Source organism: Topomyia yanbarensis, chromosome 1 (genome assembly GCF_030247195.1).
Source record: "Topomyia yanbarensis strain Yona2022 chromosome 1, ASM3024719v1, whole genome shotgun sequence".
Classification (NCBI taxonomy): domain Eukaryota; kingdom Metazoa; phylum Arthropoda; class Insecta; order Diptera; family Culicidae; genus Topomyia; species Topomyia yanbarensis.
The window spans coordinates 31,931,709-31,952,371 of record NC_080670.1 but is presented as its reverse complement, the minus strand read 5'-3'; the positions used below and the strand labels follow the sequence as shown (position 1 = coordinate 31,952,371).

Sequence of the window (20,663 nt, the reverse complement as noted above, 5' to 3'; positions counted from 1 at the left end):
ATTGATTCTGATGTATACAGTGCCACCTAGCGCCGAAATGGCGAGCTAGTGGATTTTATCTATGTCAATTGTCGAAAAATCCCATACAAACTTCAGGCACTTCAGTCGGGTACCTAGACTTGTCCGATTGGTTTCAAATTTGAAGCAGGTCTTCCTTCTAGAACTAGGAATCGACCCAAGTGTGGGCTAGAGATGGTCGGGTTTCAATTTTTTCGAATCCGAACCCGACCCGAACCCGAGAGCTTCAAAGTTGAAAAACCCGAACCCGACCCGAGACCGAAATTATAAAATTTGAAAACCCGACCCGAGCCCGAAAATTTTAAAATTAGAAGACCCGACCCGTACCCGAGAATGAAAATTTTGTAAAACCCGAACCCAACCCCGAACCGAACCCGAGAATTTTAAAATTTGAAAACCCGAACCCGACCCGAACCCGAAAATTTTTAATTTGAGAAACCCGATCCGAATCAAGTTGGAGCTAATATGGAGAATCCACCAAATATCTCGAAGATTTTTAATTTTAGGCACCCTAGGCTCATCTTAGAATAGTAGAATCATTCGAATCTGAAGTAGCACCATACGCGTTGAGCTATGTCTGCCTATGGCAAAACGAATCACTGGCGAGTAGAATCCGCACTTTTATTTGCTATTATTGAACGTCGAATTTGTAATGTTATGAGAAACTTACAAATCGTCGATAAATTAACCGGAATGTAAAATAAATCGGTCGCTAACTCATGGTGAAACAAAAAACTTAATGGTGACAGTTTCAGACAACCTTGCCCGTCGTACTTAACCAAAATTTCTAATTTTGTATCAAAAGCGAATTCTATACATTTCTTTTCTAAGAAATGTAAAACCATTCCTGCAGTTTTGTATAATTTATCACATGTATTAAATTAGCTATGGTAATTGGCCACAGCAGTACCACCAAATTTGTGATTTCAATATATGGGAATTGTGAAATCGTTCCCGACCTACAACGCCCTTTTTAGTCAATGGTTACAGTTTATTTTGTTTTGTTTAGTTGCATTTGACCAACTTAACAGTGCCCGCTTAAAGTTTGTTTGGGGTACAAATGTACCCCACAAAACCGTTTACGTTAATGTTTTGTCATGTTTACATAATTCCGTAGACATTATTATATCTTTTTTTAAAAGCAAAACATCGATACATAGTAAGCGAAAAACTTGTGTAAAATTGTATGTTTTAGAATAGAACTATCCAATTTAATTATAAATTTAATAAAAATTAGGCATATTAGAGCGATTTTAGTTCTGGGGTACGAATGTATCCCACAAAACCGTTTACTTAGATAAAAAGTCACGAAACTGTTATAGGGTTAATGGACAATTATTATTCAATATGTAGCAAAAAGTACTACCATTAAGTGCACTCGCAACACCCACTGTTCGTTTTCTCCCGACTGTCAAAACGACCAATCAGGAGCGGATCAATAGATTGGTTTTTATTGTTTCTACTTCCCGTAGATTTCTACTCGCTTTGCTTTAGACACTATTTGCTGTACGCTTTAGCTGAGTTTTAAGCGTTTACTCTAACCGCGGCCTACGTATCGGTTTTAAAGTACCTGTCGAAGTTAATATTTTAAAACAGAAAGTTGGACCAATATTTTCCGATAAATTCCTGTTGACTTGATTTATTACTAATTATCATTAAAAATAAATCGCAAAGAGATTTTAGATGTGAGACACGTATTGTTGAATGCTCTCTCATGAATGTTCTTTTAAAACATAAAATAATTCAGTCAGTTTGCGAATCTGAAGAGACAGAATTTTATACAAGAATGAAAAAATACTATATTTGAGAACCAGAAAATACAACGAATTCTAGCGATTTAAAGGTGCTACCATTTGGTACGGTTATATGTGTCTTCCATTCGTATCACGAAGTATAAAAAGAGACTGGGTTTTGTGTATAGACAGCGTAAAGAAATAGTTGGGTTGTTTTGTTCAAAACCCGAACCCGACCCGACCCCGACAATTTCTAATTTGAAAACCCGAACCCGACCCGAGCCCGAAAGTACAACATTTTAAAAACCCGGACCCGACCCGAGCCCGAGAATTTCAAATTTGAAAACCCGGAACCCGACCCGAACCCAAGTAGCTTAAATTTATAGAACCCGAACCCGACCCGAAATCCGTCGGGTTCGGGTCGGGTCCAGGTTTCGGGTCTAAAAACCCGAACTCGACTATCTCTAGTGTGGGCCGACGGCGGTAATTTTTTTCTTGTCACTCTACTGTACAATTAATGTGTGAAATCACAACATGAAATATACTTTTGATAGTTTTTTCATATGCCGATCGAATGAGCAGCGAGTGAGATTATTTGAAATGATGGAAAGCATTAGGTACAAAGAATTGAATCATTAAACTTTCGTCAGAAAATTTACAAATTCGTTCAGAATATTTATATAATCGCTGTTGATGGTAGTTTCATGTCGAAGGAGAAATTGACATCAATTCGATGATTTTAATGGATAGAATCGTTTTCTCGCATATTAACTAGAAGGTTCATGTAATCAAACTTGCCCCCGTTTTCGGTACTGATGTCATTCAGAATGACGGTTTCCGCAAAAAAAAAATCATTCTCCGAAACAACTTAGAACACTACACTGAGCATGAAGGTACTCTAAGCATGATAACACTTTAGAGGACAATAACCGAGGTAATACTAAGCTATCTCTCGCTGCTTACTAGCATAGATCTAATAACAAAAGTCATGTCGCAAAAAGATTAAGTGGATTCTGTTACAAACTAATTATGGAAGAACTTTTGCCCTGGTATAATTATCCTTCGTGACTTTGGCTCATACCACTCGCTACGCTCAGAAAACGATGAGTACTTATGAGAATCAGATTGTTACATGTCGATTCTATAAAAAAAACTGAGAACATCGGAAATACTTGTTATTTTTTTTATTTTGACTATAGAGGTTTTAACTTTAGGGTCATTCGCCTTATTTCAGGTTAGAGAAATCTATTTTAGAAAAAATCTCTAACCCTATGTACGGGGTTGGGATTTGAACCCAGGTGAGCTGTGTACAAGGCTATCAATTTACCAACAACGCTATACTGCCCATAACAGCATAAGAGTCCCAGCCGAGAAAAACGCTGTTCAAGATTGTCCCATCCATTGAGCCAAATGGATGGGACAAACATGCTTTGGTATTTTTTTTATATTTTCTTAACAAACCCGGTAATCTTATTTGTGCAGTGTGATTCAATGGTGATACAGAGTATAATCCAACGGATAACTCATTTTCGACAAAAATCCACATGGGACTCTTATGCGTTTATGGGCAGTATACCCGTCCCTTATGATACTTGTGTTATATGCATTGCAGATAAAGCTAACGCACAAATTATAACGTCTGCAGTCAAATGTATTATTGAACCAGCAAAGACTGTTCAACTACAATTTATGGTTAAAAAATGTAATCAGAATTACTCAATCTAGTGCCGTATTATCGATGAAGGAACAAACAAGGAATACAAAAAAACTTGGATCCCTAAGCCTAATACTCGAGACGTTTAGAGATAGCAAACTTACATGAAGCAAGTACCACTGTCGTCGTGGATCTAGAAATCGACTTATTCATGAATCCCATAATCTAAGAATCTGTGAATTCAGAAAAATTTATTTTTAAGATGTTCAGCGTAAAAGACTACATTCCACAATCATGGGGGTTAAGGAATTCTGAAGATCCTAAAATCATGCATCTTTAAAAATCGATAAAAAATCAAGAAAAAAAATTATTATAGAGATTCAATATTCTAACAATTAAAACAAGGAAAACAGGTCAGTAATTTACGAATGTACATGAAATTAATATGTTACAAAAACTGGCGCCATCGGCGACATGGTTCCATAGAAGTGGTGACAGCATACAATCTTGAAGACATCCGCAGACACTCAGTTTCATTATTTTTGCTTGTCTCAACAATGAGCACAAATGTCGGTTGCTAAGCATTGCGTGTATCAACTTCGTGATATATGAAGGTACTTCATGACCTAGTGCTGCTTCCAAAATGGATAAATTGGACACGAATTTCGGTAAACTAATTGTTAAATTCAGGATATTTGATAACAAAAAATCCAGAAACTGTCCAGTAATCATGGACATATTAACTCCTGGATTATCACGAAGCCCTGACGGAATCTAGCTTATCCAGCAATCTAATGGATAATAGATAATAATCTACTGGAAAGAAGAATCCCCATTAGGGCGCTCAGTGTATCGAATTCATGAAATTGTGGAGCGCAGGGGTCAATAAAATTCGCAGCTCAAAAATTACGAAACGAACCACTTCTAAAATCTGCAAAACTAGGTAACATGAAACTTAGGAAGAAGCAAATTATGAATCTATGAATTCAGAAGAGAAAAAAAATGAATGGGCTTTAGGAAATTTACTCATCAAACAATTCAACGATCAAAAGGGAATCAGGAATAAAAAAAATGGAAGCACTAAATTCAACATTCGAGACTCTTAGAAATTAAAGGGAGTAAAAACGTGGGGATTAGATATCGAAAAAATTAGTGAACAAAGAACGTATGGTTTCTTACACTAAAAATTCCAGAGAACAGACCAGGCGCTAAGTGTCTCTAGAATGATAGGACTGGAAATGGATTAGTCTATAAAAATCGGTAATTTTGCAACTAGCTCTTCTCAAAAAAATACCTTAAGTTTTCGAGAAAAAAATCATGTGGACTCTTCTCATATCTATCAACTTCTCATATTCTCTTATTCACATTTGAATGTTGCATTTTCAAAAACAACAGGTTTGAAAAGCCTTTCTATAATTTTTTATAGGTTTGCTACCTGTTGATGGATTTATTCTTACCCATTCATGCCCATGTTGTTTGTGGACAACAACGTTTTTAAACAGCTCAAACTTTTCAAACAAACAAACATGATTGATTTTTTCACAAAAACAAGTAAGTCTAATAAATCCGACTATTGTCTTTCATTTGAGTATTAACAGTTACAAGGATCAGCTCTAAAACTGAAGTTATTGCAATTAGTCTGATTTGATTCCGGTGGAGCAGTGCTGCCAGGGACAGTTTACGTTGACGGCGGAAAATGAATTTTTTCATATATCTTTGTTATTATTATTTCGAAATCTTTTTTTGGCCACCAGTTAAGTTTGCATAGGAAAAAAACCATAAAAATATAAGGAGAAAATACATGATTATAGATTCCACCACCAGGTGGCATTATTCACACAAGATGAAATCTGAGTTGATCTGAACATTTATTGTCTAGTGACTCTATCATGCGCAGGACTTCCAAACCGGACATCCTAAGGTACAGTTACTAGCGATAAATGTGATAAAGCAATATATAATAGAGAAGAGTCGTTTTTCAACCTAAGATTCCCAAAAAGGCTATTGGAAAGATAACAGGATATTTGAAGGCTAGAAATAAAAGATTTTGCATGGCGTTTCTCTTTACAGCAGCTGCAGAATATAGCAATAACCTGGCAAATTTAACATGTGATAATCTGATCTTCCTAGCTGCATGACGTTGTTTGAGAATGAAGAACGCTTTGGCCAAGGGAGAATGCTGAAGTAGGGCGGGTTTACCGTCCATCATTTGAACGTTGTCTTAACCAGAAAAAAAGCTTTGTATTTCGTGATGAGTTCAAGGTTTTTTACTCACAAAATGGCGGAATGAAAATAGCAATTTTTGTTTTAGTTGAGTAAAAAAACCCTTAATTGGAAAATGGTCTCGAAATCTCAACGTCCCCTACGTATTAGGTATTTTTTTACATAGAATGTGTATGCAAAGTTTGAAATAAATCGGTTCAATAGTTTTTTTTAAATGAATGTCAGTTAATACCGCAAATCGTGTTTTTCCAGAGACCGAGCCGCTTATCGAAATTTTTCAATGGAAAAAATTACAGGATGTTACTGAAATGATATATTACAGTGTACAAAAGTTTTGATCAATTTCCTTCATTTAAATTCTGAAAACGAATTCGCAAAAGTGTATTTTTACGCTGAAACCCTTAACCCGCCTCCCCCCCCACACCTTAGGTTCAAAATTGCAATCAATAAATTTTAATATTAAATAAAGTTAGCTAATTTTTGGACTACGAGAGTTACAATAGTATGCAGTAACATTGTCCCGTTCAGATTTGTTCAGAACTTCTTGATTGTGAGCAGTACAACATTCCTGATGTGATGAAACTGGTGTAAAGTGCTAAAACCGAAGGTTATTTTGAATTACGATTTTGAAGGCAAGGTAACAATGGATCTTTTTTGTAATGTTAAGATTTATTTATGCCTTAATTGTCCACGAAAAAAATATTTTGAGCCACGCTGAGTTACACATACGAGCGGTCCAAGAGTAGACGTCCAACCATATCGACAACGAGGAGTGCCGCGGCGAACACGATAACTCTCGATAAAATTGTCTGATATGGGAAATTCAATAAGTTTTGTAAAGCTTAAGATTTGTAGTTACTCAATGAACCACAAAAAATTAGACACATTTTCATCGGAATGGCTCATTTAGTGTCAGGTCGTGTCGTTGGTAATCCTCACGATAAAAATGAGTGAGACCATATTTTCCGATTTCGAAGTGCCTCAAGACGATATGGTACGTAATGCGATGTAGTCATGTGATTTCTCCGTTCTTTCGATCATGCGATAAGCAGGATTATTTCTCGTTCATAAGTCAGTTCATCAAAATAGATGTGGGATGTTTCAAACCAATTCACCCCATGTTTCGTCCACCCTAGTTTTATGTCTTATTTTGTGATCCCTTAATATCGCATTTGGAGTCCCATGACGCAAACACGGTGGGGCACCGTAAAATATTTACATTTTTGCCTTCTCGACCACCCGGATAATGTGATTCAATTTGAATATAATATTCATGCTTGTTGGCATCCGACGTTCATCATGGTTTTAAGCTGAACACTGGCTGACCATTACAATAATAAAAACAGCTAACTAGGGGAAAAGTGGTAACAAGGCGGTAGCAGCGGTATTTGTTAACCATTAAAAACCAACGAGAAATGGTTTCGCTTATCATCGCGGTGATTTCGAGTCTAATTTATCGCAGTAGACCGTCCTCGGTAACACAACAAAGCCGCGGTTTGTTTTGATACCGATCGTAGCAGGCTATATTTTCCATTTGAAATTAATTCAAGAACTTCAGCCCACCACAGCAACGTGGGTGGGTGGTGTGATCTTGCTCATTTATCTAACAGGGGTGTTCGGTGCGGGTAACCGGTGTTCTCTTGATTAGATGCAATTCTCGAACAATGGGAATGTTAATTAGATACTTTCTCTGCTTTGCTTTGCCCTATTGAATATTAATCGATTGCTTGTTTGTTCTTCCACTTTCAGAAATCGTTCACGCTTATCCTGCAGGCGCTGGATATGTACAACGAGTCCTATTCAAGTGAGTATCAATGTGATTTAGCAAATGTACCACATCTCGTGGGTAGAAGCTTTCTAACAAAACGGGGATATTTTCTCGATACCGATCGGTTAGTTTCCCGTGAATAATTTTCCACTCTTCTACATCATCGAAATAACCAATGAATACTTTCGAAGATCTCATCACTCCAACAACGTGTCAACTCGTTAGGCACGATTTTCACCCACCCCGCTCTATCCGAGTGTGAACCAAACCAATGATGGTGGAAAACATTGGTTCATATTTGTATGATCGTTGATCGACATCCGCGCCGGAGTGCGAAAAACACATGCTCCCGTTTACCTCCTTCTTTTGAGCTATCATTTCTCGGCCGGCCAGATCGTGAAAAATCGCACCACCTTCCCAACTATACAATCCATCTTCCTGCCTGCCCGTTACAGTTTTTTTTTGCCGAAATAGCGACTCCTGCGCTTGCTTGGATCCGAACGATTTTTTTCACGTTCACCCTCGAAGTAAGCCAGCAGCAACTCATTTTTCACCTTCTACCACAGCAAACCAGCAGCCGTTAACTGCGAAATTAGCATAACGATCTCGTTTCTCGCCCGCGGTCTCGCTCTCGGCAGACAAAATCTCTAATTTGTATCCAGGCCTAGGGCCGTCGGTCGTCTCAGGGAGTGATCGAAGGCTTCTACCGAACAGAAACGTTGCTAATTAAAAAAAATCAAACTCCACTCTCATGTTTTTTCTGCCTTTTCCGCCACACAGTATCCGACCGGCTGATCGAGGAGACATCCTTCTCCGGCGTTATTCTACCCTCGCACGAATGGAATACATTAGATCACACGGGGAAGAACGCCCGGATCACCTATCGGTAAGTAGTCCCAGGACGCTCGAAAAAGAAACCAATAGATTTTCATGAACTAATCACCCGTTCTGTTGATTTCCTTCATCCTCATCTCAAACAGGGTTCGGGTGCAATGTGCGGACAACTACTACAACACGACCTGTACGACGTTCTGCCGGCCCCGGAATGACCAATTCGGGCACTATACCTGCGGCGAACAGGGAAGCAAGGTGTGCCTACCGGGCTGGCAGGGCGCCAACTGTGAGAAAGGTAAGCCAATTCCCCTCGCAAACGCAAAACCAACTAGGTCTCTAGGTGATCGTGATCGATTAGTATTTCGGGGGTTGCACTGGGTGAGGACTCTGATCGCTGATGAGACCAACGCGCGCGGAAAGAGAAAGCCGCCCTCTTTTACGGTCTGCCATTTGATAAACTCAACTTGCGACCGTACGATACGATCTGTCTCATCATCTTCGAGCGCGATGTTATTGTGGGTTTTCCGTTTTTTTTATTTCTTCAATTTCCTAATTTTATTGCACCTTATCCTACGGTGAAGCCCACACAGGGTCATCGCCGAAATTGGACATCTTTCGAAAGACACGTTTACGATCGCGATGAGTTGGTTTTACGCAATCACCTTAGCTAGGGTCATAGGTTCGCCAACTGAACTCATTTGCAGCAGGAGAAAAAAAAGCATCACATTTTTACAACCTCCGTGCCACTAAACAAAACTTTCTCTTTTCTTTTCCACCCTTTTTTCAGCAATCTGCAAGCCAGGATGCGACCAAATCCATGGCAAATGCGATCAGCCGGGAGAATGCGAGTGAGTATACAATCGAAATGCCAGTATCTAAATCTAATTAGCCACGGAAAACACAACCGACATGACAACCATTAGGAAATTGTAAACAGCAGCTTGTACCCCCGTAACCGGGATGAGCATACCTGGATGCGACATACCAACTCCGCCTTTCGGGCGGCTACCGCCGACCAATCACAGCGCTTCTAGGTTGCTATTGGAGCAAATGCAGAACCTCGTGCCCGGTAGCCAACAATCGCCTGCTATGTTTGCTCGTTTTACAAACTTTAAACAGCGGCACACTCGGTAGGAGAAAAAAATATAAACCATTCAGTCGTGATCTGGAGCGCTATTGGAAAATATTTTCCCACCTCTCTGTACGCCACCATCACCGCCGCCACGATCCCGGCTTCAACTCCCTAATTAGCTCTTTCTTCTATTTTACGATCACGTTGCACCCAGATATTTGCATTCTTTTTCCATTCGAAGTCGCACAAAACCGTTCAAATGTGCTTCCGTGAGCCCGTCCTAGATCCTGGGCCGCTATAGCCCTAAACATACACACACACACCACACCGCGAGAGAATCCGTGACTTGGACCCTCCTCCTCTCAGACCGTTTGCTGCTGCGCTTAGGATGAAGCAAAAAAAAACACCGTAAATATTGTGCCTGTCGGTATCCGACGTTGTGCGGCATAACAGTACATATATTAGTCGAAAACAAATAGCATTGTAAAATTACATGGCGTTCGATGTTTGTAGCTGGAGTTTTTGTAGATCCCAGGGCCGATGGTAGCTACCGAAGGTAGCCGATAGAAGAAAAAAAAATCGAGGGGTGAGAGAGAGAGACAGGACTAATTTATCACGATCTGTAATGGCGCGCGAACAATGCTTGTTTTACTGTGGAGCTTCGGGTTGTTTATTTTAAAACTGTAAATAAATGGGTTTTGTTGTAAAGTTACTTAAACAAAGCCTAGGCTAGCAGATTTTGCTAAAAAGCAGTCGTAATGGTTTGAAAAACGACTTCACCCGTTGTAGAACAGTTTGCATCCTAATGGAGAAACTACGAGTAAAAGTTTAATTACCTCTTCGAGGTTCATTCGAGACAAAAATTGTTTTTGCAAGTAACAATTGCTTTGTTCGGAAATATTTCATTATTTTCATTATAGATGATTACAGTTGCTTCTTTAATTACCGTTTTTGACTTATCGAAAACAGCAAATACGTTATGGATTTTTGCCTTTCTCTTTCAATCGAGGTTTCAACAATGTTTTGCAGGACAATGGTTGGGTTTATGACACGATAATACCGATATTAGAAATACGTTCTGGTCGGGACGCGACCATATTTGAGACTGGTTTCGTCGGACACTGTTAACAGGTTACAGGTAGGGCTCCTAGTACCGAAAGTTTTTGTCAAAAAAAACTAAAAAACACGAGAGCGACATAAAATGTTTAAAAATAATCTCGCCCAGAACCGAGGCAAAAAAATATTCTGTTATAGCTGCCAATAATCCAAGCAATCAATTCCTCCTGCTTTGTTGCTTATCCACTACACGAACAGTACCGTATCGTTCCTCCGGTTATGCAGTGAAAGCAGACAACTACAGAGGTGAAACGTGCCTCTACTATGAGAATTGCCATTGCGACTGACTTTAAACAAATTCGTATTAGACCAAATGTTCGCTTGGTGGAACAGTTCCTGAAGGTGATAACGGCGGAAGTGGTTACGAAGCACATATAATCAAACCACGCTGATTACACATTTAGGTCAGATCCCTGCGTGCCTTATTCGAATCCAGGTTAGGTAGGCAGAGGATTTCGTGTGATGAGAATGCGTCCGACAAAACCTATTCCCTCCTACTTGACCGTCCCATGTAAACCAGTTCAAGACACTGCATATTCGCCAACGAACACTGGTCACAGATTCCACCCAGGGTAGATTTCCACGTGCCAATATTGTGATCAACTCCTACACCACGGAAAACCATGCGCAAATCCTGATAAAAAAATTCCATTTGCTACGACTAATGCCGGTATACAGTGATCGTATGCTAAACCACATCTGGTTGTTAAACCAACGACTGCGAACCGGACAATAACAAACACCAGCTTAACAACGATCGGACCCAGTACCACTAAACCAACCGCCATCACTAACAGCGAAGTAACAAAATTTAACACCAAATACCTCCAAGCCAACAACCAACACCACCAATAAAGAATCAAATGCCGATGAAGAATGATTTACAACAGCGATCCGTAAGTACAACAAACAAATAACATCGGATCGTGAGCATCACGAATTCAGTATATATGACGACATGGACGTGAACGAATATGCGGGAGAAGACAGATCAAATGACCCCCAAGATGTGGTAGACAATGCAACAAATGTTTCTCCACCAAGGAAAAGGATCTCAACACGCAGCAGCAACTTTGAAAGTTATTTTCAATCTTTACATTTGGTAAAAATCATAAAAAGACGCACGGCTCAGTTAAACGCGTTAACCGTGTCCTGTCGTGTCAAATAAGCAAGGAAAAAATTGAAAAATTTGTTGCTGCTGGACACGAAATATCAACATCGATAGAAGCGGCGCCAAGCACCTCAACATCTACAGCCAGTACCATCATAGAGGAATTTCACACTTGTAAGGAAAAGAAGCAATGAAGAAATTAGATATTCATAAACAAAAAGGCAACAACCATGATGATGACACGGAAGTGTACAATAGCGAGGTAAAAATGAACGACCCGCAAGACGCAGGTTTTAGACGAAAAAAATATTTCCCCGCCTCGTAAATAGGTTTCCACGTGCAATGGTAAATCCGAGAAGTTTTTGTATTCGCGTCATGTTAACGCTATATCATTTTTTTTGACACTCAATTTCATTTTTATGAGAAATTCGTTCGGTACAAATACACTGTTAATCAGCAAAACCCTATCTTTAAAAACATTGCAATAAACCATAAAAACTTTCAAAAGAAAAATTCGTCTAGAAGTAGACAGAGAAAAATTTGGCAAAACTTTTACTTAGATTTATCCGCAATACACTTTGCTAATATAAAGAAACGTACACAGTAGCAATACAACTAACAGTCATGATTTCGTTTTTTTTTTTCAATCGTATGCCAATTCCTCCTAAATCACAAATTAGTCAACCAATCAAAGAATTAATAGATAATGCTTACTTTTAATTCTAGCTCTTACGCTAAGTTCACACGATTTACATAATGTTGCCAACACCAGCAGCATCATTTTAGTCGCATTCTGTGGTTTCCAATTAATGTCCATGTAAAACGAAAGTGTGAGTTCCAATTAATGTCCACGTGAAGAAATGTTTGCCGGCCTCGCTGGTAAATCATGATGACCATGTGGTAGGCTTTAGTAGAACGCCCAACTCCTACCAGCAGAAGGCAAAGGATTCTTCATATTTCCTTTCGATCATATCCATATGAGCCTGCTTAGTCCTAGTTTTCTGTTCTAATTTTATAACTGAGTTGCTTTAGAATACCTATCCGTCAATTTCATTGCTTTCGATTGTTTTTGTTTTAAATTTGCCGAAAATAGCCAATAAAAACGATACAATATCCATGTAAGTTTGAAAACGACGTTACAATAGAGCGAACAGACTTTAATGAGCAATCACGAAGAGCGACTAAAATGTTGTACCTGGTTGCATCTACAAGTCAATAAGTTGGGATAAACGTTTAGATTTCATATCTTCGGCATTTTTTGAAAAAAAAAATGAGAGAAATTATCAGAGTCAGAGAGTCCTTTTTATATATTTAACAAGCGACATTTTCAAAAGGATCTTATGCCTTACTGTTTCTCAAACAGTGGTCTAACAAACCTACCAGCAAAAGAATATTATCTTGATGATGATTTGTGAAAAAAAATCAAGAGAATAAAAAGGGAATCCCGTATCAATTTGCATCACAGAAAAACGGTATAGTTCGGTATTTTCTCTTGAAGATTTGGGTAGAAATAGACAAGAGTGTATCGTTTATACTGCATTTTTATCGCTGCCAGTTTTTCGAAAATTGGAAAAAATTGGCGTCACTTAAAAAGCAACGTCGCGAATTGATTTCGCGCATGCAACTAGAAAATTCAGCGCTCTCGTATCGATTAAAAAACAGGATTTGCACGGTTTCTCCGCATCTACAAATCGCTTGCCTGATTAGATGATCTAGAGCAAATTCCGACATTCTCTTTGTTCGAACATTGTGTAACGGAAAACTTGGATTCAACGCTGATATAATTCATTCCATGATGCTAACCTTGACGTAGGTTTTGTCCCTTTTTGCGGTGGAACACAATTAAATTAGCTAACAAGAAAATAGAACAAAAACTAGGTGACTGAACTGCACAACCCCGATCGTGTCTCTCCCAAGCGCGGATCCTAATGGAAACGATCAAAACCTACTTAAATACCAGCTCTCCTCTCATTTGAAAATAGCAATAAAAATAATCGCCGAATGGACTAAGCTGGCTGTTATCTCATAATTTTACGAGCCATTTTCTTCCCTCGCCCCCATCGAAGAGCTTTGATCGTCGGATTTTCCCCCTAATTTAATACCTTTCCCAGCTGCATTAAATTTTATTAGGAAGCAATCATTCCAACGCTTTTTTCCCTCGCATCTGCTGGTAAGCAGCAAGACACAGTCAGTCAGCCTACTACCGTAGATAAGGGAGGCGGTGCGCGCTAGTGGATCCCAAGGTTTTAAAAATGATGAAATAATCGACCATCGTCCGGTACCGTTACCGCTTGCTTCGCTTTGCGAAATGCGCTTCGTTGCTGGTCAGTACATTCCGGGCCCCAGCTGATCACATTTTCCGGATAAGGTTAATCGAATCGGTGGACCTCAATCTTGTTTGCAAGGCAACACCAAACAACCGCAGTCTGCTTCCTGCTACATAGTTAGGTCCGAGCCTACAAAGTAGACTGTGCCGTACAATCTGCTCATTATATCTACTCCCCGTGATCGAAAGGAGGCGCACGGTCAGTTTTTCCCTTTTGATTTAATTGATAGTGCATCGGTTTTTGTTTTTTGCCCCTTGCGCTTGTTGTTCTTGACTGAATTTAATTAAAATTAAGTGGCAAAAAGGGGCTCCCTTTGATTGCCTCAAAAAAGGCCACATTTTTGCGAGCAACATACGGCGAGTAGTTTCCTATTTCCATATTTCCTCCTCGTGAACGTGACTAAGCTTATGAAGGCTGCGCGGAGCATCGCTACTTGCGGGGGAGATTCCTCCCGTTTTGAATCCCGTGAGCTGTCCGAGCCATTGTACATCGTCGGTTCGGTATACAGAGGTAATTAAGTTCAACTCTTTGTTTCTCGCGCGCCATCTCGAAGGTAATTTTTGTAGAGTTGTGGCTGCTGCGAAGAAAAAAAAACATTACCATCCGCGAGAAATGGAAAACGAAGCAACACGTAATAATAAGTAATGATATGTTTATATTTGTACTTTTTGCTGCTTCTGCAGATCTCTCTGTTCCGCTCCACCACCAACACTATTCAATACCCCAACTATCAATGAAAACGTTATAATGTGCATAACGACACTTCTTTCAGGAGACTGCGGATTCGGTGTGGCATTATTAGTAGGTACGGCCACGGATTGCCACTGGCAAAAGCAGTGCAGTAGCGTGCGGACATTAAAAGTTGCGAGCTGAATCCAGTATCCCGCAAGACTGTCGCGCATTGGGATGTGCTGTGCTAACCGTTGCAACAAAGCGGCAGGCCACGATTTCTGAGCCCAGATAATTCAATTAATTCCAACCGAACCAAAATTGGACGAGTCCGTCCGTGCACCCAGTGCAGCAACGCTCGCCAAGGACGCCTACTCGGATCGTAAAGGTGTGAAAGTTTGATTGGAATTTGGTCGAGGGGTTTTAAAACACCGGGAAAGATTACGATCAATCAATTTAAGCGGTGTCAATCGAATCTCCGGTTGATTGAACCAGTTCCAGACCAAATAGATGAGTAGCTTCAGTAGCAGTTCTCAGCTGCTCCAATTTCAACTTCTTAATTGACATCCCGCTAAGCAGCATTGGAGCTGTCACTTTGCAGAGCACCATTCGCGGTTGGACTCTTAATTTAGTGAGTAAGCAATGGCCGTCTAAAACGACATGATTACGTCCATTCGTCCGACCAATCAGCGCACACGTGAGATCACAATCTCCCGGGCTTCTGTGTATGTCCACGTCTTGGGGGCCGTCGCGCGCGGTCGCAAAACTAGGATCGCAAGCATCATAATTATCGCTTCCCATAAATCAAAAGCACGCAGCCATCACTCCTTCACAGGCGTGCGGGCGCAGTCCTTTTACGACGTAATTAATTAATTTAATGAATTGAAAATTCGAACTATTTCGAGTTCATTAGCTACCTGGGATAAGAGGTTTGCCCCTTAGGATGGACAGAGTGTCACTATGACGCGGTGCTCCATCGGGAGCAATCAGCTTTACACCGCTACATTTGACACCTGAATGCTCATGGCTTCACAGATGGCGCTCAGATTAAGATCCACGAAACGTGTCAATCAAGGTGTGTACTGCTATGCGACCATGTTTGAGGCCGGTTATAATCTTCACTGATTGATAGCTAACTGTGATGGGAAAAGTTTAGTTTCTTTAGAAACTGGACAGCCAGGTCCAGTGTCATTCGAAGATAACTATTCTAACTCGGCCAGGGGGTAACAGATGAAATCCATCGCAAATCGTAAAGCCTTGTACTATTATGCAGCCTACGAGACGCCACACCATTAGAAACAGTTAGGCAGTCGTCGAACGCTTCCCTTTTCAGCCTCACGTTTTTAGTGATGCTTTAAACTTCTGACCAGTTGTGAACTTTGCTCCAGAAGCTGAAAAAACAAGCCTTTGATTTCCGGACTGTGCCTCATCCCCGAGATCCTTCGATCCCTCCCGGGACAAGACAACGGAACAACATTTTGTATAGAATCTTAATTAATCGGAAAATTTAAATTGCCTACCGTTGGTAGGTTGGATGGTGGCATGCCTCTCACTAGACCGTCCCTGGCTTCAATTGAAACCGAAACACAAAACACAGAAATCGGGTTGCAACAACCATATTTCATTTGTTCACCTCATTGTACGACCGTGTTGCTTTCCTTACCGTTGCGATGGTCGATTCTTCGTATGGCAACGTGGCATTCTGTGGTCTGGGGTCCAATCGCTAAATTGCAATCTCCCGCCTCGCCTGCTCCGAGAGCGCAAAGGACGGGGCAGAGAAAAAGTAGTCACAATTAAAATCACGCAGTTAATTAAAAGAAACACCAAATAGGCTACAATATCGGTCCGTCGGAATCACCCCGGGGTCTCCTCTTCCCGAACGGGACACGGTTTCGGAATTGGCTCTTAATACCACTGCAGGAAGCGGGAAAATTGATCGTGTTACAGGCACAAACAAGCGAAATACCTTAATTATTTTATCTGGACTGGCTCCTGATGCTGTTTTTGAACTCGGCTCGGTGGCAGTAAGTGTTGCAGAAAAAAGGTGAGGTGACTTATGGCGACACCTCGTGTTCGATTCTGGGCGATCCGGCGCACTGCGGAGGTCATGTGAATGAAGCTAATTGTAGAAGCGAAATTCAACTTTGTCTTGAATAAACGTTTCATCAGCATCCATGGATGATAAATGACACGCTTTCGCAAACGGTTTCTCCTCTTTGCCCACACTAACGGCTAATGGTGCTTGTTGAAAGACCCGACAATAACTATTTTAATTGTCTGTTGAAGAATTCTTCCCTTTCGTTGGCAAGCTGTCGTTGTTAACCACCACTATCTTAGTAGGCCATTTGCCTAGTTACTATGTTTTGCAGCGAATTAATGAGCTGTGGAAAACTTGCACGGTTGGTTCCATTTAACCCGACATACTTCGATCGTAGCATGCTTTTCTTTTGTTTTGATCCCTAGTCCTGTCCGGTTTCACGCCTGATTTGCATAGACTGTCCCGGGTCAAGCTACATTATTCATTCACTGTGTCGATCTACCAGGGAAGATGAATTCGTGCGCAGCAACGGCGTTGGAAATCAATGGAAAAGAATTAATTGCTAAATTGGCTAGATTCTGACACGTCCCAACCACTCTGAAGAAAGCCATCAGTTCCACCGGACCCAAGCCTACCATAACATTGTTTCAATTTAATTCGTTCTGAAAAGAAGCTCTCTTACTTACCGCCCGTTGTAACCGTGTGCGTCTGGTTCCCCCACAACAGCATAACACCACGTCGAAGTCTTCTTCCTTGAATCTATTTCTACACACAGACACGGGAGTTGCCGCGCCGTGGCCCTCCCGAGTTTATTATTAGTTAAGGTCATTATCGTTGTGTTTTTTCTTTTCAGGTTCTATTGCTATTACTTTGATTTTGAAGACCGTGCTTCTCACACTCTTGTTGTTATTTTTGGTGAGTTCATCCCGGTTTCGGCGGCAACGAGAACGAAAAAATCCGGTAGAACCTGTTTTTTGGCTGGCCTTCCACCGGTCACTTACCACTTTCTTCCGTCCGCTTCGAACATACCTGCTAAAGATACGTGAAAATATACGATGAAACACAAGTTTCTATCTATAATAGATTTGATTACCCCTTTGTAATTCACTATTAATTTTCAATTAGTTGCTTCGGATCCCGCGTGGAATTTGCACCGACCGGCTTTTCCGTTGCCTGCTTCAGCTCCATCAATGGCTAGGGTTTGGTCGATTTTCGACAGATCGATGACACTTGACCGCTGCGGAATAATCATTATTAATCATGCAAACAGAAACGCACTTTTCCAGCGGATGGCTACCTCCCCCCTTGAAGCCGCTAAGTTAAACATATTTGTTTTGAAATCTCGTCTTCCACCAACAACCGAAAACAAAAATAAGCTATCTCGTCGAGTTTTGTTCGTTAAAGGCAAACAGGTAAACACAAATAGCCAAACAAAAAGTGGGACCCTTTTGAAAGTTGGAAACAATGTGAGTGTTATCGCAGTTTCAGAAGTGGTAAAAACCTACTGACCTACAGGGTAGGGGCTGCTGGTTGGAAGCAAGTTGTGCTGTCAGTAGAATGCGAGGTTGACAAATTCCAACTCGTTTTGACATTCAACATGACATTCGACAAAACACAAAAGGGTCACCACTGTGCGCTAAGGCAGAGCAGTGACAATAAATCACTCGCGTCTTCGCTCGTCTTATCTGGGCAGCAACACAATAAGCTCTAACAATTGTGAAATAAATTTATGGTTTATCAAATTGTCATCAAATTACTACCATTTCGCTGCCTTCGTAACGAAGTCGCCTACTTGTCGTCAAAATAGTAGAAAAAAGAGAAGATCGGATCTCTAGCGTTGTAGCTTTCCTCGTGTGTACCACAGGGTTTGAATCGGAGACACAGTGAGAGGACAAGGTAGAATTAATAATAAATAAACACTTAATCATACATAATTGAACAAGTAAAACATTGTTAAAAAATTTAATTCTGCAATAAATCTCTGACTGCCTGTTCGCGCAGGTCGAACAAAGCAAATCGAGGACAGAAGAAAGAGAAGCTGTTTCACGTTCAGCGCATCGAACGTGGAGAGCGAGTCCCCAACGTCGCGCGGCGATAGCCAGTGAAAAAGAAAAAAAAACAAACACAAGAAACTCTGTTGTTTGTGTTTGGTTATTGCTTTCTTTTTTAGGCTGATTCTTTCTTCCATCTGCGTGGTTAGCCCGCGGAATCATTGTTCATAGATAGGCTTCGGTTCCGAAATAGGTCAATTGGTTTTGTTCGTGTGTTTCGTTAATCACTATCGACCTGTCCGATCTTCGGTTAGGCGAATGCATCACACAGCACAGCGTTCGATTTTCCTTTCCCTTTTTGTCACCTAATCAAATCACTACAACTCCAACAGTGTTCGGTTTGACATTTGCCGCGTTGTCACGAGTTTAATTTTAATGGCCCTCGTGGAATCCTGAATCGTATCAAAACAAATCTAAGAGGCGACCGTTTGGTTGAAGCCGCTGCCGATGTCGATGCTTGCTATGATCGGTCAATATTTGACGAGTCATTACCGCTCAAAACGGCGTTCGGCGTTCTTTTGTTTGCCGGTAAAATGGGCTGGCACCCCCCGAGTTTTATACTGCCTTGTACACGCCTGACAGCTTGACTAGGCTTGGTAAACAATAGAACGCGGTTTGAACGTTCTTCTTTGTTTTAGTGCGGGCCGCCTTGACTTCTCTCTATCTTTCTTCAGCAGTGTGTGTGTTATGGCATCGTACGAAGAATGCTGAAATTTGAATAAATTCTTCCCACGCTACGAAAAATTGATTCTGCTTTTTGTCATACCTAGCCGCCGTGCATTCCTTGCATCGTCAGACTGCGACGGTAGGAATTGGTCGCTTCCGTAGCATCGCGATAAATCAATGGCCTGCCTAATTTGAATAAAACTTTGAACTTTGGCAAAAGAAAATATCTCCACTCTAATTAACAAGCAAAGGAGGAGTTAACAGAAATCACAAACAGAAATGTACCAACTTGTTGCGTTGCACCCGAGCAGACACCACAAACGAAATTCCAATATTCGATTTCCTTCACCAAAAAAACTATTCAGCCTTGTTGGTTATAATGCTCGCGGATAAGCAAACAGAAGTCTCCTCGTGGACCCCAAAACACCGCCAGACAAATGTCGCGGCTTCGATTGTTTACCGTAGGCATCTGACCAAAACCGACACATGAGTGCTTCACCTTGTCACTCATTAGACCCTACCGCGATCGCGCCGCCGCCGTACAAACACTTGACTCATTCGAGTTCGACCAACGCCGACTGGAAAAAAAAACAAAAAATTATTGAGCAACCCACCAGTCTCTAATTTCGTCTCTGTTTTTTTTTTGTTTCTTCCAGATGTCGCCCCGGTTGGCGGGGGCCACTTTGTAACGAGTGCATGGTCTATCCGGGCTGTCGCCATGGTTACTGTAACGGCAGCGCCTGGCAGTGCATCTGTGATACCAACTGGGGAGGAATCCTGTGCGATCAAGGTAAGTCCACTGCCAACAGTCGTAAATGTCAACCTAATTGAGCAACAGCGCCAAACAAAAGCCGATTACTAATTAACTCGCAAATTAATCAGATTCAATTTTGGCATAATTAAAAGATAAACTACAGTTTTCTTGGCTTGACTGTTATGCGCACGTCTGCTGTGGCTCGTCGTTTGCTGCATTCACTTTTCCTCTTTTCTCTTTCACTCGCGGTTCGCGTTTACCTGTCTGCATAATTTATTAATCGCAAACTCATTAAGTTAAGAAAAAATTGGATCAATTTGGCTTGGATGCCGCCGGGCCGCTCTGTGGTCCGATTTGATACGGCTGCTGATGGGTGGCTATAAAAATCCCGCTAGGCGGCGCTGTTGCAGCATGCGTGTGGCAATTATAAACGCACAATCATGGACAATCGAACAGCACACAAACGAGGAAAAAGAAAAGTCCGAACGAAATTGAGCGGTTTTGCATTCGGGTAATTTTACTTTCGCAATGAATCGGTTCATTTAGCAATTACCATTCGGTTAACTGTTGTTTTTTTATTTTTCGATGGTATAAAGTCCAACCCAACTAGTGGTGAAAGGAACGATAAA

The 20,663-nt window shown here is 40.9% G+C and overlaps 1 protein-coding gene across 1 annotated transcript in view; it reads left to right on the top strand.

The window, feature by feature from the left end:
- Positions 1-20,663, top strand: part of LOC131694740 (protein serrate) — a 56,824-nt gene that overhangs the window by 3,723 nt on the left and 32,438 nt on the right. Inside the window, exons 2-6 of the mRNA XM_058983226.1 lie at positions 7,378-7,432; positions 8,177-8,282; positions 8,377-8,525; positions 9,018-9,078; positions 19,937-20,070. Of these exons, the coding sequence (XP_058839209.1) occupies positions 7,378-7,432; positions 8,177-8,282; positions 8,377-8,525; positions 9,018-9,078; positions 19,937-20,070 (505 nt within the window). The remainder of the gene's footprint in view (positions 1-7,377; positions 7,433-8,176; positions 8,283-8,376; positions 8,526-9,017; positions 9,079-19,936; positions 20,071-20,663) is intronic.